Genomic DNA, 19817 nt, shown 5'->3' on the forward strand with positions numbered 1-19817 from the left:
CGATTCAAATCAATTGATGGCCTGTGTCCGTATATAAAACGCATATCATGACACGCTCAACGCCAAACATCCCCGATATCCTATATCCTATATCCGTCTATGTAAATCTAGCAAATAGCATGTGTCTTGCCAGTCTTGCCCTGGAGGGAATGCGACTCGCCCTGAGATATGTTAGCTGATGAACAATTGTCAAAGAACAGAGATTACTTACCTTGTAAACAGGGTGGGCATGCTTTCCACGACCCATGGCAGAAATGTGATTCCTGATGTACTCCTCGCGCTTCTTAATAGACTCCTGGTCTGTCTCCTTGAGAAGGCCGTGGCACAGCTTGACATCGCAGATGAGCTGGTCACATCGACTCTTTGTGAAGTCCTCTCGGACAACAACTCGCAACATCTTGACACCAGAGTTGGGGGCCATTGTGTAAGCAGGGACGACCCAACCTCGAGAACGAAGGTGGTGAGCGAGAGCAAACTCGTCGTAGTAGCGATCAGGATCACCGCCCTCTTCAACAGTCCTGAAGCGGAAGGCAACGAGGGGGAGACCAGCTCCAGATCGTTCTGACATGATGACGAAACCCAAGTTCTCAAGGGTTTCTGTGAGGTAGTCGGCAGTGCGGGTGAGGTTGCTCATGATAGCACGGTAACCATGCTTTCCGAGACGGATGAGCTGGTAATACTGACCAATGACCTGTGATGCACCCTTGGAGAAGTTGAGGGTGAAAGAGGATTGGTCGGCTCCGAGGTAGTTGATGTTGAAGACGAGCTCTTGGGGAAGATACTCGGGAGATCGCCAGATAACCCAACCAACACCAGGATACACAAGACCGTACTTGTGGCCTGAGACGTTGATGGAGACGACCTTTTCACATCGGAAATCCCATTCTAGGTCAGGGACCACGAAGGGTGCGACAAAACCGCCACTGGCAGCATCGACGTGAATGGGAACGTCGAGATTTCGCTCAACCAGGAGATCATTGATGGCCTTGATATCCTCGTACTCACCAGTGTAGGTGGTTCCGAGAATAGCGCACATACCAATGGTGTTCTCATCACACAGATCAACAGCCTCGTCAGGATCCATTACGAATCGATCAGGAGTGCAGTAAACGAGCTTCTCATCAATCTCGAAATATCGAGTGGCCTTTTCCCAACAGACCTGCACAGCAGATGACATGACAATGTTGGGGTGCTCGGTGCTCTTTCCCTCAGCTTGTCTGCGGTTCTTCCAGCGCTTCTTCATGGCCAGGACAGCAAGCATGATGGCTTCTGATGAACCAACTGTAGATGTACCGACTGATTCGCCGGGAGGAGCGTGGAAGAGATCACCGATCATGTTGACACAGCGGTTCTGAATGTCGGCGGATTGAGGGTACTCCTCGTAATCGATGAAGTTTTTAGAGAAGGACTCGGCCATGAGCTTTTCGGCTTCATCTTCCTATTGTGGGTGTTAGTGAAGCTATTCAGAGATATGATGGCGGGGTAATTTAGTGGTTGTGCTGGTGTTGCACAGAGTGAGCTGTCATCCCCAGAGCCAAGAAATGGTTCGTCTCCGCTGTGGGCGGGCTTGGCAAGCGACGGATATGGATTGATTACGTACCATGTAAGTAGTGACAAATGATGCCAAGCTAGTGAAATAGCTGTTAGCAGCTGTTTTTGGCTCTTGGAAGTGGAGGCAAAGGAAACTTACTTGAGCATGGGGTTGTTGTCGAGACTCAGATCATCCTTGATCATGCGATAGGCAATGTCGCGGGGCATCTCATTCTCGGGCATATGATGCCTGGGGAGGTCCATGCCCGCAAAGCGAGAGCCGTAGACGCTGGTGGTGAACTCATCCTGGTAGCTCGCAAGCTGCATCTGAGGCTTTCTCGAGGTGCGAGAGCTCGTGGAGCGGATAGACGCAGCGTCAGAGTCGTCTCTCCCACGGACAACAGAGAGATGAGACATGTTGTCGATGAACGAAGGAGTAACAGTTCCGTTGGCAGAAGAAGGGAGATGTTGGCCGCTGGAGGGGAAGTAACCGTTTGTACTTGACTTTACGGGTCTTCCTTGGTCGTCTGTCTCGATGATGGGAACAGGTGAGGCAGCCTCACTTGATGAATGTTGTACGAGACTCATGATGGAAGAGCTGGGGGAAGAGGGGTAGCTCTTGATATAGGCAGTAGATATCACACACAAAGTCTAATGTAATAGGCCGAAAAGGGGAAAACGGGAGCTGCCGGTTTTTCCTTGCTTGCTTTCGTATAGTGTAGTGAGTGTTTGGTATGCGTGGCGCGTCTCTGGACGTGGCCGTTTTAGTTGGTTAGAGCTACAGTGACGATGACGGCAAGCCGCAGCCGTGAAGGTTCAGTGGAGGGGTAGAACGGGAAGCTCGGCAATAATCTTTGGTGTTTGAGAGCTGAAGCTGTTCCTTAGCGTGAAGGGGAAAGGACGTGTAATACAAGAGGAGTTGTTATGGGGGGATGACAGGTGAATACCCAGAGAATGGATGGATATAAGAGATGGATGGTTATGTATGAGTGATGCAATAGAAGGGATACGAGTGGAATCGAGAGAAAACAAAAGAACTCTCAACGAGGCAGAGCCACCGACTTTTTAAGCAATTCTCATGAGGACGTGAATAAAATAAATGCCTCCAAATTTACAAGCATGGAAATCCGGCACCTCAAACGGGAGCCCGCGCGCATACCTTAGTCCATAGGTAGCTATCCGTAAATCAAGGTCAACGGCCCAACGTGGTTCTGGTACCTGAGGCTTCTGTAACTTTACAAGCACTGCCCTGTTGATGATCCCGATCCCAGCATCGTATTGTCCTCTGTACCAGCGCAGTCAGAAACACGCCAGAAAGATACCTGACAACTACATGATCAACGACCCCGTTTTCATCCGCTTTTCTCCTATTATTGGGACTTTTTGTCCGGGCATGATGATGACGATTCCTCGCTCGCTCGCTCGCTCGCTCACCTTTGCGCTATCCCCCCCTGCTTCTTTTTTCGGTGATACTGGGGAGTCTCGTTTCTTTGACTTACACCGACACCTACCGCTCTGGCCTCTAGCATTGGCTGTATATATCCCTCATAGACTTTATTAAAATTACCAGTTCATTCAGGCCAAGTTCTTTTGTTTTGCGGGCGGCCTCACGTAGACCGAAATAAGTAACCCAGCGATGATTTTTCTGTCTCAGGCGTAACGCAAACAAGTCAAGGTCAGCTCACCTTGCAGCAGCAGCCCCCCTGTTACCACATTGGGTAACTCGGTCAGTGTCGATTCGGTGACGTGAAGCCGAGAGAAATAACACGCGGTTTTCGGGTTCTGGTCTCCGGGCCAGGGTTGAAGCATCTGATGATGTTCCCTTTTTTTGCAAAACACAGACGGTCAGTCTCCGTGGGAAAGGGGTTGCGGTGTTTTTCCCTCTGAAGCAGATCGGACAGATATCCTAGTTCTTTGGGGTACAGGTTCTGGGGGGAACTTGATCCTATTTGCTGGCCCTTTTCTGGGACGATGTAGGTGAGTTAACGTAGCATGGTATTTCCCCAGGTAAAGTCGGTGTGCCCTGTTTTACGATGTGCTCTAATTATTGCTGTTCTCACCTCGATATGGATGTTGGATAGTATTGCGGGCGTTGAACCCCCAAACTCACTCCATCGTCTCTTGATCTTGATTATGGGCACACATATCTTGCGCCTCATGTTGTTTGCCCCCATATTTTGGCCACAAGAATTCGATTCCAGTCATTCCGTGAAGATTATCGAAATTCATAGAGGACAAGGGCTCTGTAATGACTTGCAGCATTACCATGTAAGCCCCCTGCTCGGGCATCAATATTGTTCTCAACGATAGAAAGGCACAATTTTACCGGGTAAATTCGAGAACTTGTGTTATTAGCAATATCCTTTCTATCTTTCTACCTTCCTCTTTCCATCATCGCCGTGACCCTTATGGTCAAAGTCTTCCTGTTTACTACTTCCTTGATATTTACAGGGCTGAATAGAATGGGAAATGTCGCGACGGCAGCCCGGCCAACAAGCGCGGTCCAATCACGGAGGTTACCGGCCGGTGAGACGGGCCTCCAGACCCACATCCACGGCCGAGTTCCGTAAGAAATGCTTCACTCTCTGTTCCCAGAGGCTGAGACTTGAGGTTGAAACGGGCACTTATAGGTACTTGATTAGCGAGTACTCTAGGCTATTATGCCGAGAGATCAGCCAAGGAGGCTGGGCTGGCTCACCTCTGCTCACCATGTCTAGGTACTAGGTAGTCTTTGTTACAGCATTATCCACTATGTATCGTTTCATATGAGGCCATCTAGACCCGTAGAAAACTACACGTCTACTGGTAAGCATTACGAGTTCTAAACGATCGACAAAACTCTCCTCAAAACACACGTATCATTTATGCCTCTCTATCTGTGAAGAATAATCCCCCCAAAAGGGGTCCCTGTACGGTTTCTCCGTGAGCTGCTTTCTCACCCCAAGTAACCTGACTTCTGTCGTCCAAGTGGCGTGTTCTTTCTTATTCCTCAGAGCCCAACGTCCCCTGATTGAAAGCTGAATTCTTGCTCATAATCCAATCGGCCCAACTCCCGCCCAATTTCGTGGGGTCTATCATATGTTGCGTGTTGTGCTCACCGAGACTGAGAGCTCTGACGCAGACACGGTCCGTCCGCCCCCTTTTGAGCCCTGTTTCTTCCCGACGTAGACAATGCTTCGAATGGCTTCACTTTTATTGATGGGCATCGCAGGCAGAAGCGTTAATGTTGTGTCGTTCTGAAATCATTTTGAAGGCATCTCAGGCTGTATGAGCCACTTTGTCAGCGATTAGAGCACCTTTGCGCAGATCAGCAGTAGTGAATAAGCAATGACACTGCATACTCTTCATTATTAACGTCAACCAACATCTTGAAGGCAATGCTTCCAGCCACAGCGCCTCAGGAGTCACTTGCGTTAACCAGGCCCACAGCGCGACGGTCCGCCGGGATTCAATATCCGCGATCCAGGCTTGACCGATCCGTTCTGTCCCGTCTTACTATTTCGAGACGATGGTCAGTGACTTTGGGCAGTCTTCTAGAAATTCGATGCATTGCAGCTTGGTTGACCAGGCAGTCCCAGTCTTGTTGATCCTCATGACACCTCACCCCAGGCCGCAAGTCGTACAAAACATTCTAATAAGGGTGTCCTATGTGTATCTACAAACAGTCATATCTTCGTAAGAATCAACTACAGAAAACATATGTGCCCTCATTGTGTACTCCAACTTACAAACCAACGCAAAATGCAACCTCGCGATGCAACTCATCTCCCTTTATGCGACAAAACCCACATCACCATGCAGTATCCATCTCAATGCAAGATCCCGTCCCTTCCGAGCTGTATGTATGTATGTACACACGGATACTCTAGTCGTCATCGCCCATCCCCGTCAATCCGCTCGCAAGTCCCTGCATACGTCTCCCCAGCAGATCATCAGAACTCTTGAGCTTGACAAGGCTCTTGTTTCTATTCTTGCTCTTGCTCAAACCCACACTCTTGCGTCTCTTGGCGTTCTTATCGCCGTTTGATAAAGACGTTCCGTTGGTGTGCGCTCGTGGCGTCGTGTCGCCGCTTTCACTGCCGCCGTTGAGGTCGGGGCTCTGCTGGGGTGTTGTCTGGTTGGAGCTGCGTCGCTGATTCATCTTTGTCATGCTGATCTCGAGGGGTCGGTCTTCTTCGCTGGATTCAGTGCGCATGTGGTGACGACCGTCGCCGTTGATTCCGAAGCCGTTGGTCTGGGACCTGGCGGCTCGGGCTTGTCTGTCTTTGCGAACGCGCATGACTTCTGCGTGGTCGAAGAGTTGATCGAACCAATCGATGCATCTCTCAAAGTGTCGCCAAGCAGGAGGATACACAGTTGGGAACTGCATGAAGCCATGGGATGTTCCAGGAATCAGCATCACCTCGGCTGCGTCTCTATCATTGAACTCGGCGTTCTTATGTCTTTCCGACTGTTCCTGAACAAATGCAGCCTCTTTGGCACGGCGAAGTCGTCCTGCAAAGATGACCGTATCATCGACCAGAGGATCTCGCTCTCCAGTCATAAAGTATGTCTTGGGAAAGTCGACGAGCAGTGCTTCTGGAGCTAGTACGGGGCTAAGAAGATAGTCCTGGCTGAAATCAGGTCGGTTATGAGCGCCGATGTACAAGATAATCATGGCTCTCATCATTTCAGGCGTGAGGACTCGGTCATTGAAGTAAGAGATCATCGATGAAGTGGCCAGTCGCGTCTTCATCGGTTCAGGATGATGAGAGGACTTTTTCTCATCGGTCTCAGATGCATCTTTCGGGAAGCTCAACGATCGAGGACCCACATGAGAGAACTCAGGGTGTGGACTTCTAGGTCCTTGAGATGCCGCAATCAAAGCCTCCTTCGTCGTCAAAGCGCTTAACTTGGTATGCGGTGGCGGCGATCCATCTTCTTCATCGTCAGAGTGATGGGGAGTTCCCACGAGCTCATTGTACTGCATGCTCTTGCGTCGCATAATTCTTCTATTCGTTTTCCTCGCCTTTCGGTCTTTGATCAAAGACATCTGCTCATCTGTCATCCAGTTGCCAATGTTCATATCCAAAGCTGGATAGAAGCACACAAGTCCATCAGGAGCTGGCAGTTCAGTTTGGCCTGGTCTGCGGAACGCGGAATGTCTTGTCTCCATGATCATCAACGTTGAAGCAACCGCCAGGTTTCCTCCAGCACTATCACCAGTGACGATGATTCGAGGGACTTCGGTGCCTGGCAGACCTATGCATCGACCTTTGGTGTTTACAATAGTTCTGTAAACATCGAAGCACTCATTCAGTGCATATGGATACGGGAACTCTGGTGCCTTCTTATAGTCGAGACTCAGAATTGGCAACGCTGACTTGGCAGCCCATGAGAACAGCTTGTCATCGTTACAGCGAGGATCCATGGCAACGAAGCCACCACCCGGGATATCGAGAATCAGTCTATCGTGACGGTGAAGATCTGACAAAGGACCATCGTAGTACAGCCACGCAAGTACAGGCTCTTTGTAGTCGCTATCGGCAGGCCGTGGAATTCGGATCTGCCTTGGAGGCCAACGCATGAAACGAGGCCGCATGAGTCCTTGAAAGAAACTCAAATACGGCGAGGTGCCCTTATTCCAAGACACTCGCAGATGTTCAACGGTAATCATACCCCGGACCTTTCGGACCTTTTCGTCTGCCTTCTCAGCAGCAACGAGGTAGAAGAGCGAGAAGACGATGCTCGCCATATCGCGCAACCATTTCGTCTTGATCTTCATGGCCGTCCAGAAGCCAGCGTCCAGCGCAGTCAGGACCCATGTAGCTCGGTAGTATGTTGCGTCGTACATATTGGCCAAGGGCTCTGGGCTCGCGAGTCCAACTAGGGTGCTGAAGTTTCGGGCGGCGTATAAGTAGATCATCGTTATCACGACGGTTTGCCATGCTGTCAGGCGCTTAGAGAAGAGTCTCGAGAGCAACTGAGCGCCAGGAGGGCCATGTTTGTGGCCTCTGTAAGTGTGTTAGTATTCCGGGCGCATATTCGGAGGTGGAATGTTTACTTTACTAAATAGGCAGACCAAAAAGTCAAGACTGCGAGGACCTGGAGCCGTCGAGACTTGACTGAAGGCCGTCCTAGGACGTGGTCTATCATGCTGAGTAGACCAAGTCTGGGTATGTGTTTTATATGGTAATGCCGACGAAGTATGCAAGATCAGCAAAGAAACAAAGGAAATCAATTAGAGCGCAGACACATGGTGTCGTGTCGTGTCGTAGGGTATCTCGGATAAATTGATGGTCGTTCACATGAAAGAAAAAAAGGCCCTGTAAAACACACGACTCGATATCCTCGGTGGTGGGACTAGGACAGGACAGGGTTACGAGAGCCTTATCGTGAGTTGGCCGTTATAAGTCGATAAGTGCAACGGTCTGTAGTATACCGAGTGTTTGGGGTATTTCACGTCCACAAGAATATCATCAATGAGAAGAGGAAAAGAGGAAAAGAGGAAAAGAGAGAGCAAAAGTCAAAAGCCATTGGATAGATACAAAACCAACAGAGGCAAAGGCCAATTCTCGAGCAAACAATGGATCATTCCAAGCTCAATTCGGTCCAAAGACCGAAGTGAGATGACGACTCGTGACTCGTGACATGTTTTGGTAGCGTAGCACTCGCTGTATTTTATTTACATGTGAAAGTGTCATCTCCAAACTCCGGGGATAAACGCGGGGGACATTTCAATCCATGGTTCATCTGTGGGGGCCGCATTGAGTATGACGTCGCTGACATGGGGAATATTAACAACATGACATTCTAGAAATCGATACAATATCTACAACTTACGTATTATGAGACACAAGAAACTATCATAAAAATGCCACGTCTTTTTTTCCTTGCTCACGAGGTCTCAAGCCTCTCCCGTCGTAAACTCCAATTATGCATGGCACATCAGCTGAAAGGAAAGGCTAATAGGTAATCGTCCGGAAACGAAATGGAATGTGAGCTTTGTTCATGCGGGACACATGATTCATTCATTCATGGCTTGGGGCGGCACGTGTCTGCTTCTCCAAATGCAGCACCCCCTGGCTTGTCAATCACATGCAGCAACACGGCATGGCTGACTTGTCATCGACAAAGAAGGATTATTGATGCATTGACTGGTTTGATGGTTACAGGCGCTTATGGACGGTATATGGATGTAGGGACGAGGTTTGGCAGTGACGTTCTCGAACTTTAAGAAGAGACGAGCCAAGACTTGTTGCACGTATTTGTTCCACAATACAATGGCTTAGATGCATTGGTCTTGTTCAGTTTGCCTTATTGCTCCTCTAAATAGCCCCCACGTTCTGTTAAGTAGCTGCCGCTTCTTCCAGCCGTTATTCATATCCACATTCTCAGATGGTCTCCAAACTGGAAACTGACTGAAGGCATGCCGCAAGAGAACAAGACTACTTGGGATGGCTATGTATTTGGCTAACCAAGAGACGTCTATGGAGGTAACGTGACTAAAAGTAGAGCCATTAGGGCGCCTGGGGTAAAAAAAAAACACCGCAATCTGGCAAAAGATTGGAGACAGAGGGATTTGAACCCCCGACCTTTCGCAAGCATTCGAAACAATGCAAAGCGAACGTGATTCCCCTACACCATATCCCCAGTTTTACTGAAAGCCGTCCCATTGTTCTAGTCTATATTGCGAATCTGAGAGTTCGCTCGAACATAAACTCAATTTCCCAGAACCACAATAAAACCGAGGTTCATACTCCAGACCCTCTTAAACTTTACAACATGCATCCCTCATTTATTGGCCTTAGACCACGATCGCCTTTGTCTTCCTCAAGCTGGTGTTGATGTTAGGCCAGAGAGTGAGTGTATACCCCCTCGAGACTTTCAACCCACCCTATAAACACAGGCAAGCATGTTATTGATTTGGACGTTCTCTACTCTCAAAACCTTTATCGACTTGATGTCTTTAGTTGTTTCCTGACAAAGTCTCACGATTGTCATCACGGCTTTAGGTATTTCGAAGGTTGGTATTATCGTATCATGTTTTGGCAGTATAAGGTCTCACAAGAGAAACAATCAGTAGTACTCATATTAAAGCAACTTTAAAAGATACACGAGAAATTTAAACCTATCCACGCCCGAAGCTCTGCTCCAGCCATATTTCCATTATGTCATTCCACTCATCTCTTGATTTTGGGTCCGTCAGCGTGTCATTTATTTGACCTTGCTAACAACAAACTGAGCAGCAGTGTTGGCATCCTGGCTGTATGTCAAGTGGTCAGGGGTAATAGCAGCAGTACCAGCACAGACACCGTCACCAGCATGGCAGATAATCTTGACGCGGTCAGAGGGAACACCCTGGATAGCCTGTCGCTGGACTATAGAGCTGTTAGTTTCTGAGGTTTTGTTGGACGCTGAAAGTGACTTACAAGGATCACCAAAGTTGACAACGGCAGCAATCTTGCTGGTGGTATCGGCGGGGAGAGACTTGGCTGCGTTGTGAACCAGCATAGCACCCTGTGAGTATCCAGACATGACGACCTTGGTCTTGGGGCACTTCTGATAAGCCTCCTTAACAAGACTCGCCCTGTAGATGTTAGTTACAAGCGACTTCACGAGCTCAAGAAGCGTTGACTTACATCTTCTGGGAACCAGCCTGGTCTCCCATTTGCATAATGCCACCGACACTGGCGGCATACTCAACACCCTGGACAGCGAGCTTATCGCTTCCGAGTTGCTGAGCAAGAGCCTGGAAGAAAGGAGGTCCGGCGGCAGTGCCGACGTTGCCCATCTCAGTGGTACCGCGGGCAAAGATAACCGTTACGTCCTTGCAGTCGCCGCTGAGGCCGTTCTGAGTGGAACCACCGAAGCCGCCGCTGCTGCCACCGGCAGATCCAAGGAAGCTGCCGAAGGGAGAGGTGGATGAACCACCCTCAGCACGGGGAGTCTCGCTAGAGCCCGTGGGCTGAGAAGCGAGAGCGCTGGTTGAAGCGCTGCCGGAGGTATCTCCAGAAGTGTCTCCTGTGGTGTCTCCACCAGTAGAGCCTCCTGGGAGGAAGCTTGAGCCACCGCCTCCGATAGGGAGACTGGGAAGACCTCCGGTTGAGCCTCCAGAGCTGGGCAGACCTGGAATGCTTGGGATACCTCCAGATGAACCACCAGAGCCTAGGCCTGGAATACTGGGAAGTCCTCCAGTTGAACCTCCAGAACCTAGGCTTGGGATGCTGGGGAGTCCACCAGTAGAGTCGCCGCCAGAGCTGGGAAGTCCAAAGCTGGGAATACCAGAGCCAAGGCCAGAACCGAGGCCAGAACCGAGGCCAGAACCGAGGCCAGAACCGAGGCCAGAACCAAGACCCTGTCGAGGAGCAATGGGACCAGCCACTGCAAAGGGCACGAGGGCGATGAGAACAGACTTGGAGAACATGATGAATGAGGTCAAGTTTTTAAACGAAAGGAGTTGTTTAGAAGCGAATGAAAAGGAAAAAGCGAATGAATGCAAAGTTGCTGAGCTGAGTTGATCTGATTTCGACTCTATCGACGACTTCTATTCAGCTTATATGCTCTCAACTCCAACGCTCGAACCTCTTCTTGAACAACCCTGCATCGTGATAGATTCATCCAAACCTCGTACTTTATCCGCAAGGTCTTCCCGAGTTGGAAAGGCTTCCGAGTATTATCAATCTCTCAAAACGGTGAGCCATACCTCAGATCATTCTTCTGTCAAGCCATTACTCAACAATCCTGGCCGCGAACCGTCTCGTAGATCGGTCATGTAAATCTCGAGGGTAACTTGGTAGGGGTGAGCCTGGATGGTGAAACGGGACGACGACAGATGAAACAGCGGTTTGGGCCGTGCGGTTGAAACGGCGTCTGAAGTTTGGAACTGACAAAAAGAACGAGTCATTTTAGCACTAAGATTTGGTGGATGCTTTTTATGCTAGTTCGGGGCTCATTTGTACGCTCAGTTTCACTGAGAAACAATGGACCGCATGTTTTCTTTTGTTTGACGGTAGGCAAATCCGAAGTAGTAGTCAATGTGGAACGCATGGAGATACCACGGGCTGTAGATCATGTAGTAAATAAACTTGATTGATTGTATTGTCAAAGCCATTTTCGTTTTCTATCAACTGATCATGTTCTGACTCGGGCTGCGTTGTAGTTAAATTGCGTCTCGGGTATAACTCAGTTCGAGGAATAGTGCTATCCACACTGAAACTTAGCGAGGAGAGGAAAAAAGAAGTCAAAGTATTCATTCTTTATGATATATGACAAGTAAAACCGCTATGCTAAAAACATGACTGAGAAGAGTGCTGTTGAATCCTATTTGTTGCTCTCGAACGAATAAATTCTCCTATTCGTGGAATACACATATAAACATCCGTCATCAAAACAAACACCACGTCTCACGACTCGCAACGTTAGACAATCTTGGCAACAACGGTATATCAATCGGCATATTCCTTTTTTCTAGCTCACGAACTAGCAGGGCTGCCCTTCGGAGGCACGAGCTCGGTGGCCTCATCGCCCCTCTGATCAGCGAGACGAACCTTGATGCCCGCGTGCTGAGCGTAGACGCTGAGGCCGATCACGCACACGGCATTCCACGGCTGTTTCTTCTTCTTCTTGAGTCGTTGAAGCAGCGAAGTGGGTAGCATATCGTCGTCTGAGCTTGAGGGGCTATCGTCTGGTTCTGACGAGGACACGGACGATGAGTCTGAGCTGTCGAGATCCGATTCCGAGGTTGGCTCTGTGGGAGGCGTGAAGACGGGGTTTGTGTCTATGCTTTGCATAGTTGTTCTTCTGCTGTGTTGGGGACTGTGATCTCGTGATGGCATTGGTGAGTTTGCGAGAGATGGAGGGCCTCTGTGGTCGGCAGATGAATATCTGGTGGATGAGTCTGCGGATCCTCTTCTCTTGTCTTCGGTTCCTTGGCTCGTATCAAGTGAAGACGGGTCCCCTTTTGGCTCGGTTGGTGTTTCACCAAGAGTCAAGGCTTCCAAGTCACTCTTGGAAGAATCTTCAGGCCAAAACCCAGGCGGCGCCTTATCTGATTTTGCTCCAGTATCATCCTCTTTCTTGATGGGCTCTTCCTCATCCTCCTTCTTTGGTTCAGGTTCCTCTTTTTCCTTTTCTTTCTCTTTCTTGGTCTTCTCCCTTTCAGTGTCCTTCTCATTGAGAGACCGATTATACTCATTCCTCATCTGCACCATCGCCGCCTCCATACTGGCCATAGCTTCTGCCATCTGTTTTTTCTTCTTTTCTTGCTTCTTGCCCTTGATTTTCTTCTTCTTCTCGAGTTCTTTCTTCTTGCGGAGGGCCTCATCTTCATCAACGATTCCGCCCTTGGCATGCGCGAGATCATACTGCAGACCGATCTGGCGTAGCTTCTGAGGATTACTGTCGGCTCCCATCTTGACCATCTTTTGGACAGTCGGAAGCCAGTAATATCTCTCGGCTGTGATTTTTGGGATAACCTCATATGTACCTGGCTCGAGTTCGACCTCGCAATTGATCGAACGTCGATCCCACTTATGGACCGGACGAACCGAGCAAATGGATGTCTTGTCATCAGCCGTCTTGAGCAGAAAGTGCAGGACAAATTCGTATTGCCCCTTCAAGTCTTTGAAGTAACGTTCATCGAGCTACGACTGTCAGTCTGCGTTGAGTTGACCAATGAACAACGTACCTGTGAGAGCACAATAACCACCATGCCCTCTTCTTTGACCTCGATGATGAACTTCTTCTTGAGGTAGCCGGTAAGCCAAGAGATGCTGACACTAGTCCATTGTTGAGCTACCGTCCATCGCTCATCAAAAAGACGAGTTCTGTACATCCACTTGAAGTTATCTAGCATGTCGTTGAAAGACATCCAGAAAATTCCGTCGTCGCCAAACTGATGCTGAAGCTTTCGAATCATGTGAGGAGTCCATTGTTTGGAGCCATCCGACCATGGACCATGCCACTCGCCATGGCCATCTTCAGATTTCTGCCCCCAGGGGTTTCTGTACGTGTCAGTTGTCTGAGCAAAGCCAAAACTGCAAGTCATATTTACCGAATCTTGACCAAGCGCACTTTGTTGCCATCTTCGTCTTCAACTTCGGCCACCTTGAGAATCGAGTATGCATGTCGTAACACAATTCCGTTGTTATGGTCCTCTCCTGGGCCACCGGCTGACAGACCAAAGACGAATTCTCCATCCTCGCCGTCAGATCCCAACATCTCACGCCACAGTCTTTCTTTGCGAAGGACTCTATTACCAGCGACTACGGTATTGACGCCGCCTGTGAGATCTTCGACTGCAGTGCCAGACCACCCACCATCCAAAGCATGATAGTCACCATGAACCTTGGCAAACTGAAATCGTCAGTTTTGTCTTGAGTATCTCAAAGGGACAACTTACAGCTTTCTCAAGCAAGGGTAGCCAAGTCTCATTAGGGTCCTCACACTTGGCAAAGTACAGAGACTCAGAACCGGTTTGCTTCTGCTTCTTGTAAAGTCGAGCTTTCTTACCCGTCGCATCGTAGACTTCAGTATCTTCTCCAAAGTCCTTGTGCTTCAGGTAAAGGTTATCATCAACCACAGTTGAGATCCACTCTCCGTCGCGGTTGAAGACAAAGCCATAGACGCCACATTCTTCATCTTTTGCGACACAAATCTTCTTCATCAAGTCTTTGCGATGAGCGATAGTTGCGAGAGCCGCTAACCACCAGCAGTCGCCGCCAGCACCTTGCTTGATGTCTGTGCTGGAAAAGCCGCCAACTGTAAACTGAGGATTTTCGAAGATCCATGGAATGCGATGGACTGAGCCTGGTCTGGAGTATCGAGAACCATAGTCTCTGCCGCTAAACATGCGTCTTTGCAGGTTATTCTTGTTAACATTAGGCTTATCGTCTTCCAGCTCGTCGCTCTTGTTCCGTGTGTTGCGATATTTCTTCATTCGCTGAATCTTAGGTCTCCTTTTGGATGACAGTGGTTCGTCATCACTGCTGTCCTCCTCGAACCCTCTCCCCATTAAACCATTGAGACAATTATCTTGGTAAGACGAAAAGTCGGTCTCAATATCAAAGTCTGGGTCGCTGAATTTGGCATTGGTACGTTCACATTCCCGAACAATGGCTCTAACTCGAGCACGGCATTCTTTGGCAGCATCTTCATAGCTCTGTGCTGCATTGCGAGACTTGGGATTAGACGAGTCGGCGTCTGTGAGAAGTGACTCATAGAGGCTCTGAGGGAAGATGGAAGTGACCTTGCCTGGTGCCTTGGAGTGATACTTTGACCAGAACTTGGAAACAAGAGCTTGAGGGTTCAGAGGTTTACGCTTTGGCTTAGCAGGAGTCGGCTGCTGGCCAGGAGTAGGAGGAGTTGGCTTCATGTTTAGGTGAAGAATTAATTTTCAAGAGTTGGAATGTCTAAAGTGCATTGGAAATATTGGGGTCCTATATAGCCTCTCAAGGCGTCTTCTTTGTAAAGATCGATTGGACGCCTTTGTCGGAGACGCAGTGACCTGTTTGGCCGATGATCACCAGGTAACAGCAGCATCGCCGTGTTGCACATGGGATTGCGCAAAGTATACTGAAAGTGCAGTGCATGCATCTTGGCCTGTAAGCCGCCGCTTTACGCTCTCTTCCCGTACCGAGTCGGTTACAATATGCATCGCGAAAAAGGCTGTGCCAGAAGTGATGGGTTGAAAGGTGGGTGAAGTGCAGCAGGAAGCGTTACAGTTGATTAGGCAACAAAGGACAATAACTGGAGACGTGGAAAGATGATGGGATTCTTTGAGATCTGATAGGTTGATGACATGGACAGTCACGGGTTGAAAGAGAGGCTCTTTATAAGTGGCAGTGTTCAAAGAAGCGATGCAAGCTATTATTCGCTGGCGATTGCAGATATCGGCCGAAACCGACAGTTCGCTTGGAAGGAAAAGGCTGAAATCGTTCGTCAGAATCAATCAGGCCAAGCGACCTACCCAGAAAGCAGCGAGTTGGGGGCCATTTCCAACATACAACAGTCAGAACTAGAGCAACGGGTGCATGCCGAGAAGAGCACGAGGGAGTGAATTACTTGATTTTATAAGCCTCACGTTGACAGAATTGGCCGATCTAGTCCGCTTTGTTCGGTTTTGAGGCCGTTGGCTCACCTTCTGTAGCGGGATCGTCTGACGTTGTATTGCAGATAACGAAACGAATCAAAGACGACTTGATCTCTGCCACGTCAGCAGGGAAGATGCCTCGCGGGAGCCTGGACGAGACGAGGGAGAAAAGATGAGGCTCAACAGGATGAAAGGCAGAAAGGGAGGCTGATTCGGAACATGGTACGTCTGGACTGAAAATGTATCCGGAGGTGGGATAGCCCCGGGGTGATTCATAATGCCGAAGGATCACCATGACCTGGTAATTTCTTGGTCTCGGGACATTCAAGACTGACTATACTGTAGTACCTAATCACCTTCTAAAAAGAGTATCTAGATTCAATACCTCGATTTACTTTGATGCAGGCAATGCAGTCAGTGCGCAACTAGGTTTCGGTATAAATGCCTGATGCTGCTTTGACAGGTTTGACAGCCTCCACTTGGTTCAGCAACGGCCTTGATTTGAGACCCTTCACGAGTCAGTCTACAACCGTTTTGCTTCACTTATTTCTGCAAGGTACCCAGTGATCGTCATTCTTTGCTAATTAACCAACCCAACGCTTTCCCCTTTTCTTTTTCTCAGTATTGTCCATTGCCGATTCCATGTTTTGAACAAACTCTAAAAACTGCAACCTCCATCGCGGAGCCGGAGATCTCGAGGTTTCTTACGGAACCGCACACAGTTCAGGAGCACAGAGAACTCATCGAGAGTTGTACAGCGTGGGAATGCAACGTTAGCGGTGCAGTAGCTTACGGTACGGCGCTGGTTATGGAATGTGAAAAGCCGTTGAAAGACAACTAACCTGTGGATGGTGAGAGTTGGGCTCTAGCTGACTAGAAAGTCCCGGCTTGAAGCTTGTTCCTTCGCCCATGTGGATTCTGGAATGGGAGAGCCGTGCCTGAAACTGTCACTGTCAACGGTGCAACCAAGCCCAATGTGGTGAAGAAAGGGCTCGTCGTCGGCAGTTGGCGGGGATATGCTCAATATGGGCATGGGAAAGGAGAAAGTAAGGCGAAAATGACAGACCGATGATGTAATCGACAAAAAAACCGAGCCAAGGACCCTGACCCGCGGGAGTAGCTGAAACTGATGATGACTTGGGTGATGATAGTGAGAAGCAATTATCACGAGAAATAAAGACACTTTTAATAAACAACAAGAACACAGAGGGAAATAGCACATCATGGCCATCTCATAGACTCTAACCACTTCCCCAATGATCTTCTATAGACCCTCAATTGATCATTCTACTCGCATGCATCATAACAAGATCCCTGCTTTTTCTACGGCCATACTCCTCTCCTGATCCGCTTCTTTTTTTGTCAACCCCGCCAAAATGCTACCTCCTAAACTCTCCCGCTAAAATTGTTAGTACATACACCTGCGCTCTTATCACATCATGGCCGTGGCATGGCCTCCTCGGCTCTACCTCCGCCTAATACGGTCCTGATGTGCACATCGAGATCCTCCCTTTGTTCACTTCTTCATCAAAACATCGACTCCCCCTCCCATGAGCGTCACCACGACGTCGCGCAACACGCACACAATCCACGAATACATGTCTCGACCTCAAGTCTTCAATTTCTTTCCGATCTGGTCCTATTCGACTGTTCTTTGATCCGGCCATAATCCCCCGTTTTACCAATCATGGCCACAACTCCTCCTCCCGCAGCGGCTACAACCCTCCGAGACTCGAGACAGCCGACTCCTACTTCTCCTGTCGCTCCTACGCCGACTGCGGCTGTTCCTGTTCTTTTGACGTCTGCGTCCGAATCGAGCGATGATGGAATTCGTTTGAGTCCGGCCGCTGCTCGCCGCTTCGCTCGCCGCAACCTTCGCCGCACATCTCCAACTCCCGACCTCGTCACTAGTCTCGTTCGGCCGCCCTCGCCAGATACTTTTTACGTTGGAGCACAAGTCTCGCAGCAGGTTAGACAAGATATCAGGGCCAGAATTGATCCCTCATACTCGGGTCTTTTGATACCAAACGTCAACTCGGATCGTCGAACCGGACCCCTCCTGCCTCCACATCTATCCTCCCTCGGAATACCCAAACGATATGGCGGCAACTGCATCTTCGATATGTATTCTTTGACATATGTCGATGAACCAGATGCCAATTTACTATGTCCTATCTGTCATGATCCGCTGGTGGATCCGGTTACAACTCCCTGCGATCATACATTCTGCTACCGATGCTTGCGACAGAGCATTGATTCTAGTCCTTCCGGAACGGCCTGTCCCATTGACCGAGAGCCTCTCGCCTGGCCTAACTGCTTCAGCGCACCACGGCTCATTCGCACTCAGCTTAATAGTCTCAAAGTCAAGTGTCCTTACCATGCACGAGGCTGCAAATCGGAAGTTCGTCGTGAGGTAGTCGAAACACATGCTACGACGGAATGCCGGTTCAAGGACTTCACCTGCCCCGGCGCTGACTGCGACAAGAGATTACGCTCCAAACCCGAAGATGACACTTGCCCTCACAAGGAAGATAAATGTTTACACTGCAAAGTGACAATCGAGGCCACTGATCGCGAGCTGCATTTGTTGTCATGTCCGAACAGCAAAACTCGCTGTGAGACATGTTGGAAGCTTGTATATCGCAGCCAGATCAAGGACCACGATGAACTAGAATGCGAAGGTGCTGTTATCAACTGTCCTTATAGCGAGTTTGGTTGTCCAGCTCGTGCGATGCGCGGGCAAATGGATGCTCATACTCTAGCTTGCGCATTCCACCCAGACACACCGTCAGGCATGATAATTCGCTCACAACGAGAAATTATCGATTCCTACACCAACCTCGGCCAACAAGTCCAGCAACTCCAGACTCGCCAGGATGAAACAAATCAACGCATCACAGAATTTAACTCATCTCTCAGTCGCCGGGGCGTGGGCGACTCGGTAATGGGTGACAACCGCACAATTCAAGACCTCGACGCTGGTTTCGAAGAAGTTCACCAGAACCTGACACACCTCGAGGCACGGCAGAGTATGTGGACTATCAACCAAATCATGCCCATCCGCGAGGAGGTAACTGAACTGCGAAACAATATTAACATGATTCGAATGCATGTTAACTGGCTCCTGAACCGAAGCCGCGAAGAAGGCCGCATAAGAGCAGCCGCGAGCTCTGGATCCGCGGCGACTTTGCAGAGGGACAGGTCGGTAGAAGGCCCTCGTCTCGCAGAACGTCGTCGGTCAGCTAGTGTCGAAGGAACAGATTTGCCCCGTCTGTGATGAGTGTTTGCTTTCTTTTCTACTCTACTTTTTTAATCTTTTATTGGCGTCACGGTTTATGGAATACCCCGGCATTTACGCGTAGGCTTGGTCGGAAAAGGGCTATGGTTCATTGAGCATCGGCGGTAGTCTTTTATCATAGACTTATTTTAATCTGACGACTCAGGTTTGATTTCCAGGTGTGTTTTCTGTGTTTGGATGCTTCTTGTGACACATTGCCTATTTCAGACATGACGCTGCGTCACTTGAAGATCTTGAAGGCCTGACGTCAGGGGTCTAGAACTTCATTCATTTTCACATACTTCGCCATTGATGAAAAAGATTGAACTTTGAGTTCAGGAAGAGCCAGCCTGATCATAAGAGATGAAACTTTGACAAACTAAAATGTAACTTTCACGCAGGCTGCCATAAGTATACTATTGATTAACCTGGGTAGAGAGAACACATCATAATTGATTGGTTTTGAGAAACTCCTTTTTAAAGTATCATATGCAAGTTCTACATCTTAATCATGATACAGGAAATACATATGCTGCATCCTCGACTCTGTATCACCTCAGCTTAGACATGACCAGCAGTCCTCGGAAACCGTGAGCCACTTTATATTGCGGAGTTTAGAAGAGTGCTGCGGAGTTTGGGACGTGATTTGGCAGGCCAACATAAATCTTACGGCTTTAGTGGTAGGTTTTTTGTTCAACTGATATCTAACATCTTATCATTAACACTATTACCAATACCTCAGTGACTGTTTCTTCCAGGTCCTTCTACACGAGTAGGCAACCAAAGTTTCAGCGCCACAGCTCAGAAGCAGCCACTAAAGCCTCACCGCCCCACCTCGAACCTCAAGAGTTCCTAGGCCCAGCTCTGCCTGGAATTCCCCCACCCTCAGGTCCCCAAGCTCATCATTATCAACTGTACTACGTCTTTGTGAGGCTTGGG

At 49.1% G+C, this 19817-nt stretch overlaps 5 protein-coding genes; 1 reads left to right on the forward strand and 4 right to left on the reverse strand.

The window, feature by feature from the left end:
* Window positions 1-107: 107 nt before the first annotated feature.
* FFUJ_01781 (probable glutamate decarboxylase) lies at window positions 108-2118 on the reverse strand (the record flags this gene model as incomplete). XM_023574896.1 has 4 exons in its annotated part: window positions 108-161; window positions 212-1438; window positions 1601-1628; window positions 1691-2118. 4 exons carry the CDS (start codon window positions 2116-2118, stop codon window positions 108-110), a joined length of 1737 nt encoding a protein of 578 aa, XP_023423816.1.
* Window positions 2119-5395: 3277 nt separating this feature from the next.
* On the reverse strand, window positions 5396-7665 carry FFUJ_01780 (related to hormone-sensitive lipase; the record flags this gene model as incomplete). XM_023574907.1 has 2 exons in its annotated part: window positions 5396-7523; window positions 7574-7665. The coding sequence occupies 2 exons, from the start codon at window positions 7663-7665 to the stop codon at window positions 5396-5398; spliced, it is 2220 nt and encodes a 739-aa protein (XP_023423817.1).
* A 2061-nt stretch (window positions 7666-9726) lies between these two features.
* On the reverse strand, window positions 9727-10936 carry FFUJ_01779 (uncharacterized protein; the record flags this gene model as incomplete). XM_023574918.1 has 3 exons in its annotated part: window positions 9727-9890; window positions 9942-10099; window positions 10152-10936. 3 exons carry the CDS (start codon window positions 10934-10936, stop codon window positions 9727-9729), a joined length of 1107 nt encoding a protein of 368 aa, XP_023423818.1.
* A 1048-nt stretch (window positions 10937-11984) lies between these two features.
* Window positions 11985-14884, reverse strand: FFUJ_01778 (related to calpain; the record flags this gene model as incomplete). XM_023574929.1 has 5 exons in its annotated part: window positions 11985-13154; window positions 13199-13514; window positions 13565-13866; window positions 13913-14712; window positions 14758-14884. 5 exons carry the CDS (start codon window positions 14882-14884, stop codon window positions 11985-11987), a joined length of 2715 nt encoding a protein of 904 aa, XP_023423819.1.
* Window positions 14885-17288: 2404 nt separating this feature from the next.
* Window positions 17289-18878, forward strand: FFUJ_01777 (related to traf5 protein; the record flags this gene model as incomplete). The annotated part of the gene is made up of 1 exon (XM_023574940.1): window positions 17289-18878. The coding sequence occupies one exon, from the start codon at window positions 17289-17291 to the stop codon at window positions 18876-18878; it is 1590 nt and encodes a 529-aa protein (XP_023423820.1).
* Window positions 18879-19817: the final 939 nt, after the last annotated feature.

This window comes from Fusarium fujikuroi, chromosome FFUJ_chr01, assembly GCF_900079805.1.
Source record: "Fusarium fujikuroi IMI 58289 draft genome, chromosome FFUJ_chr01".
Taxonomy (NCBI): domain Eukaryota; kingdom Fungi; phylum Ascomycota; class Sordariomycetes; order Hypocreales; family Nectriaceae; genus Fusarium; species Fusarium fujikuroi.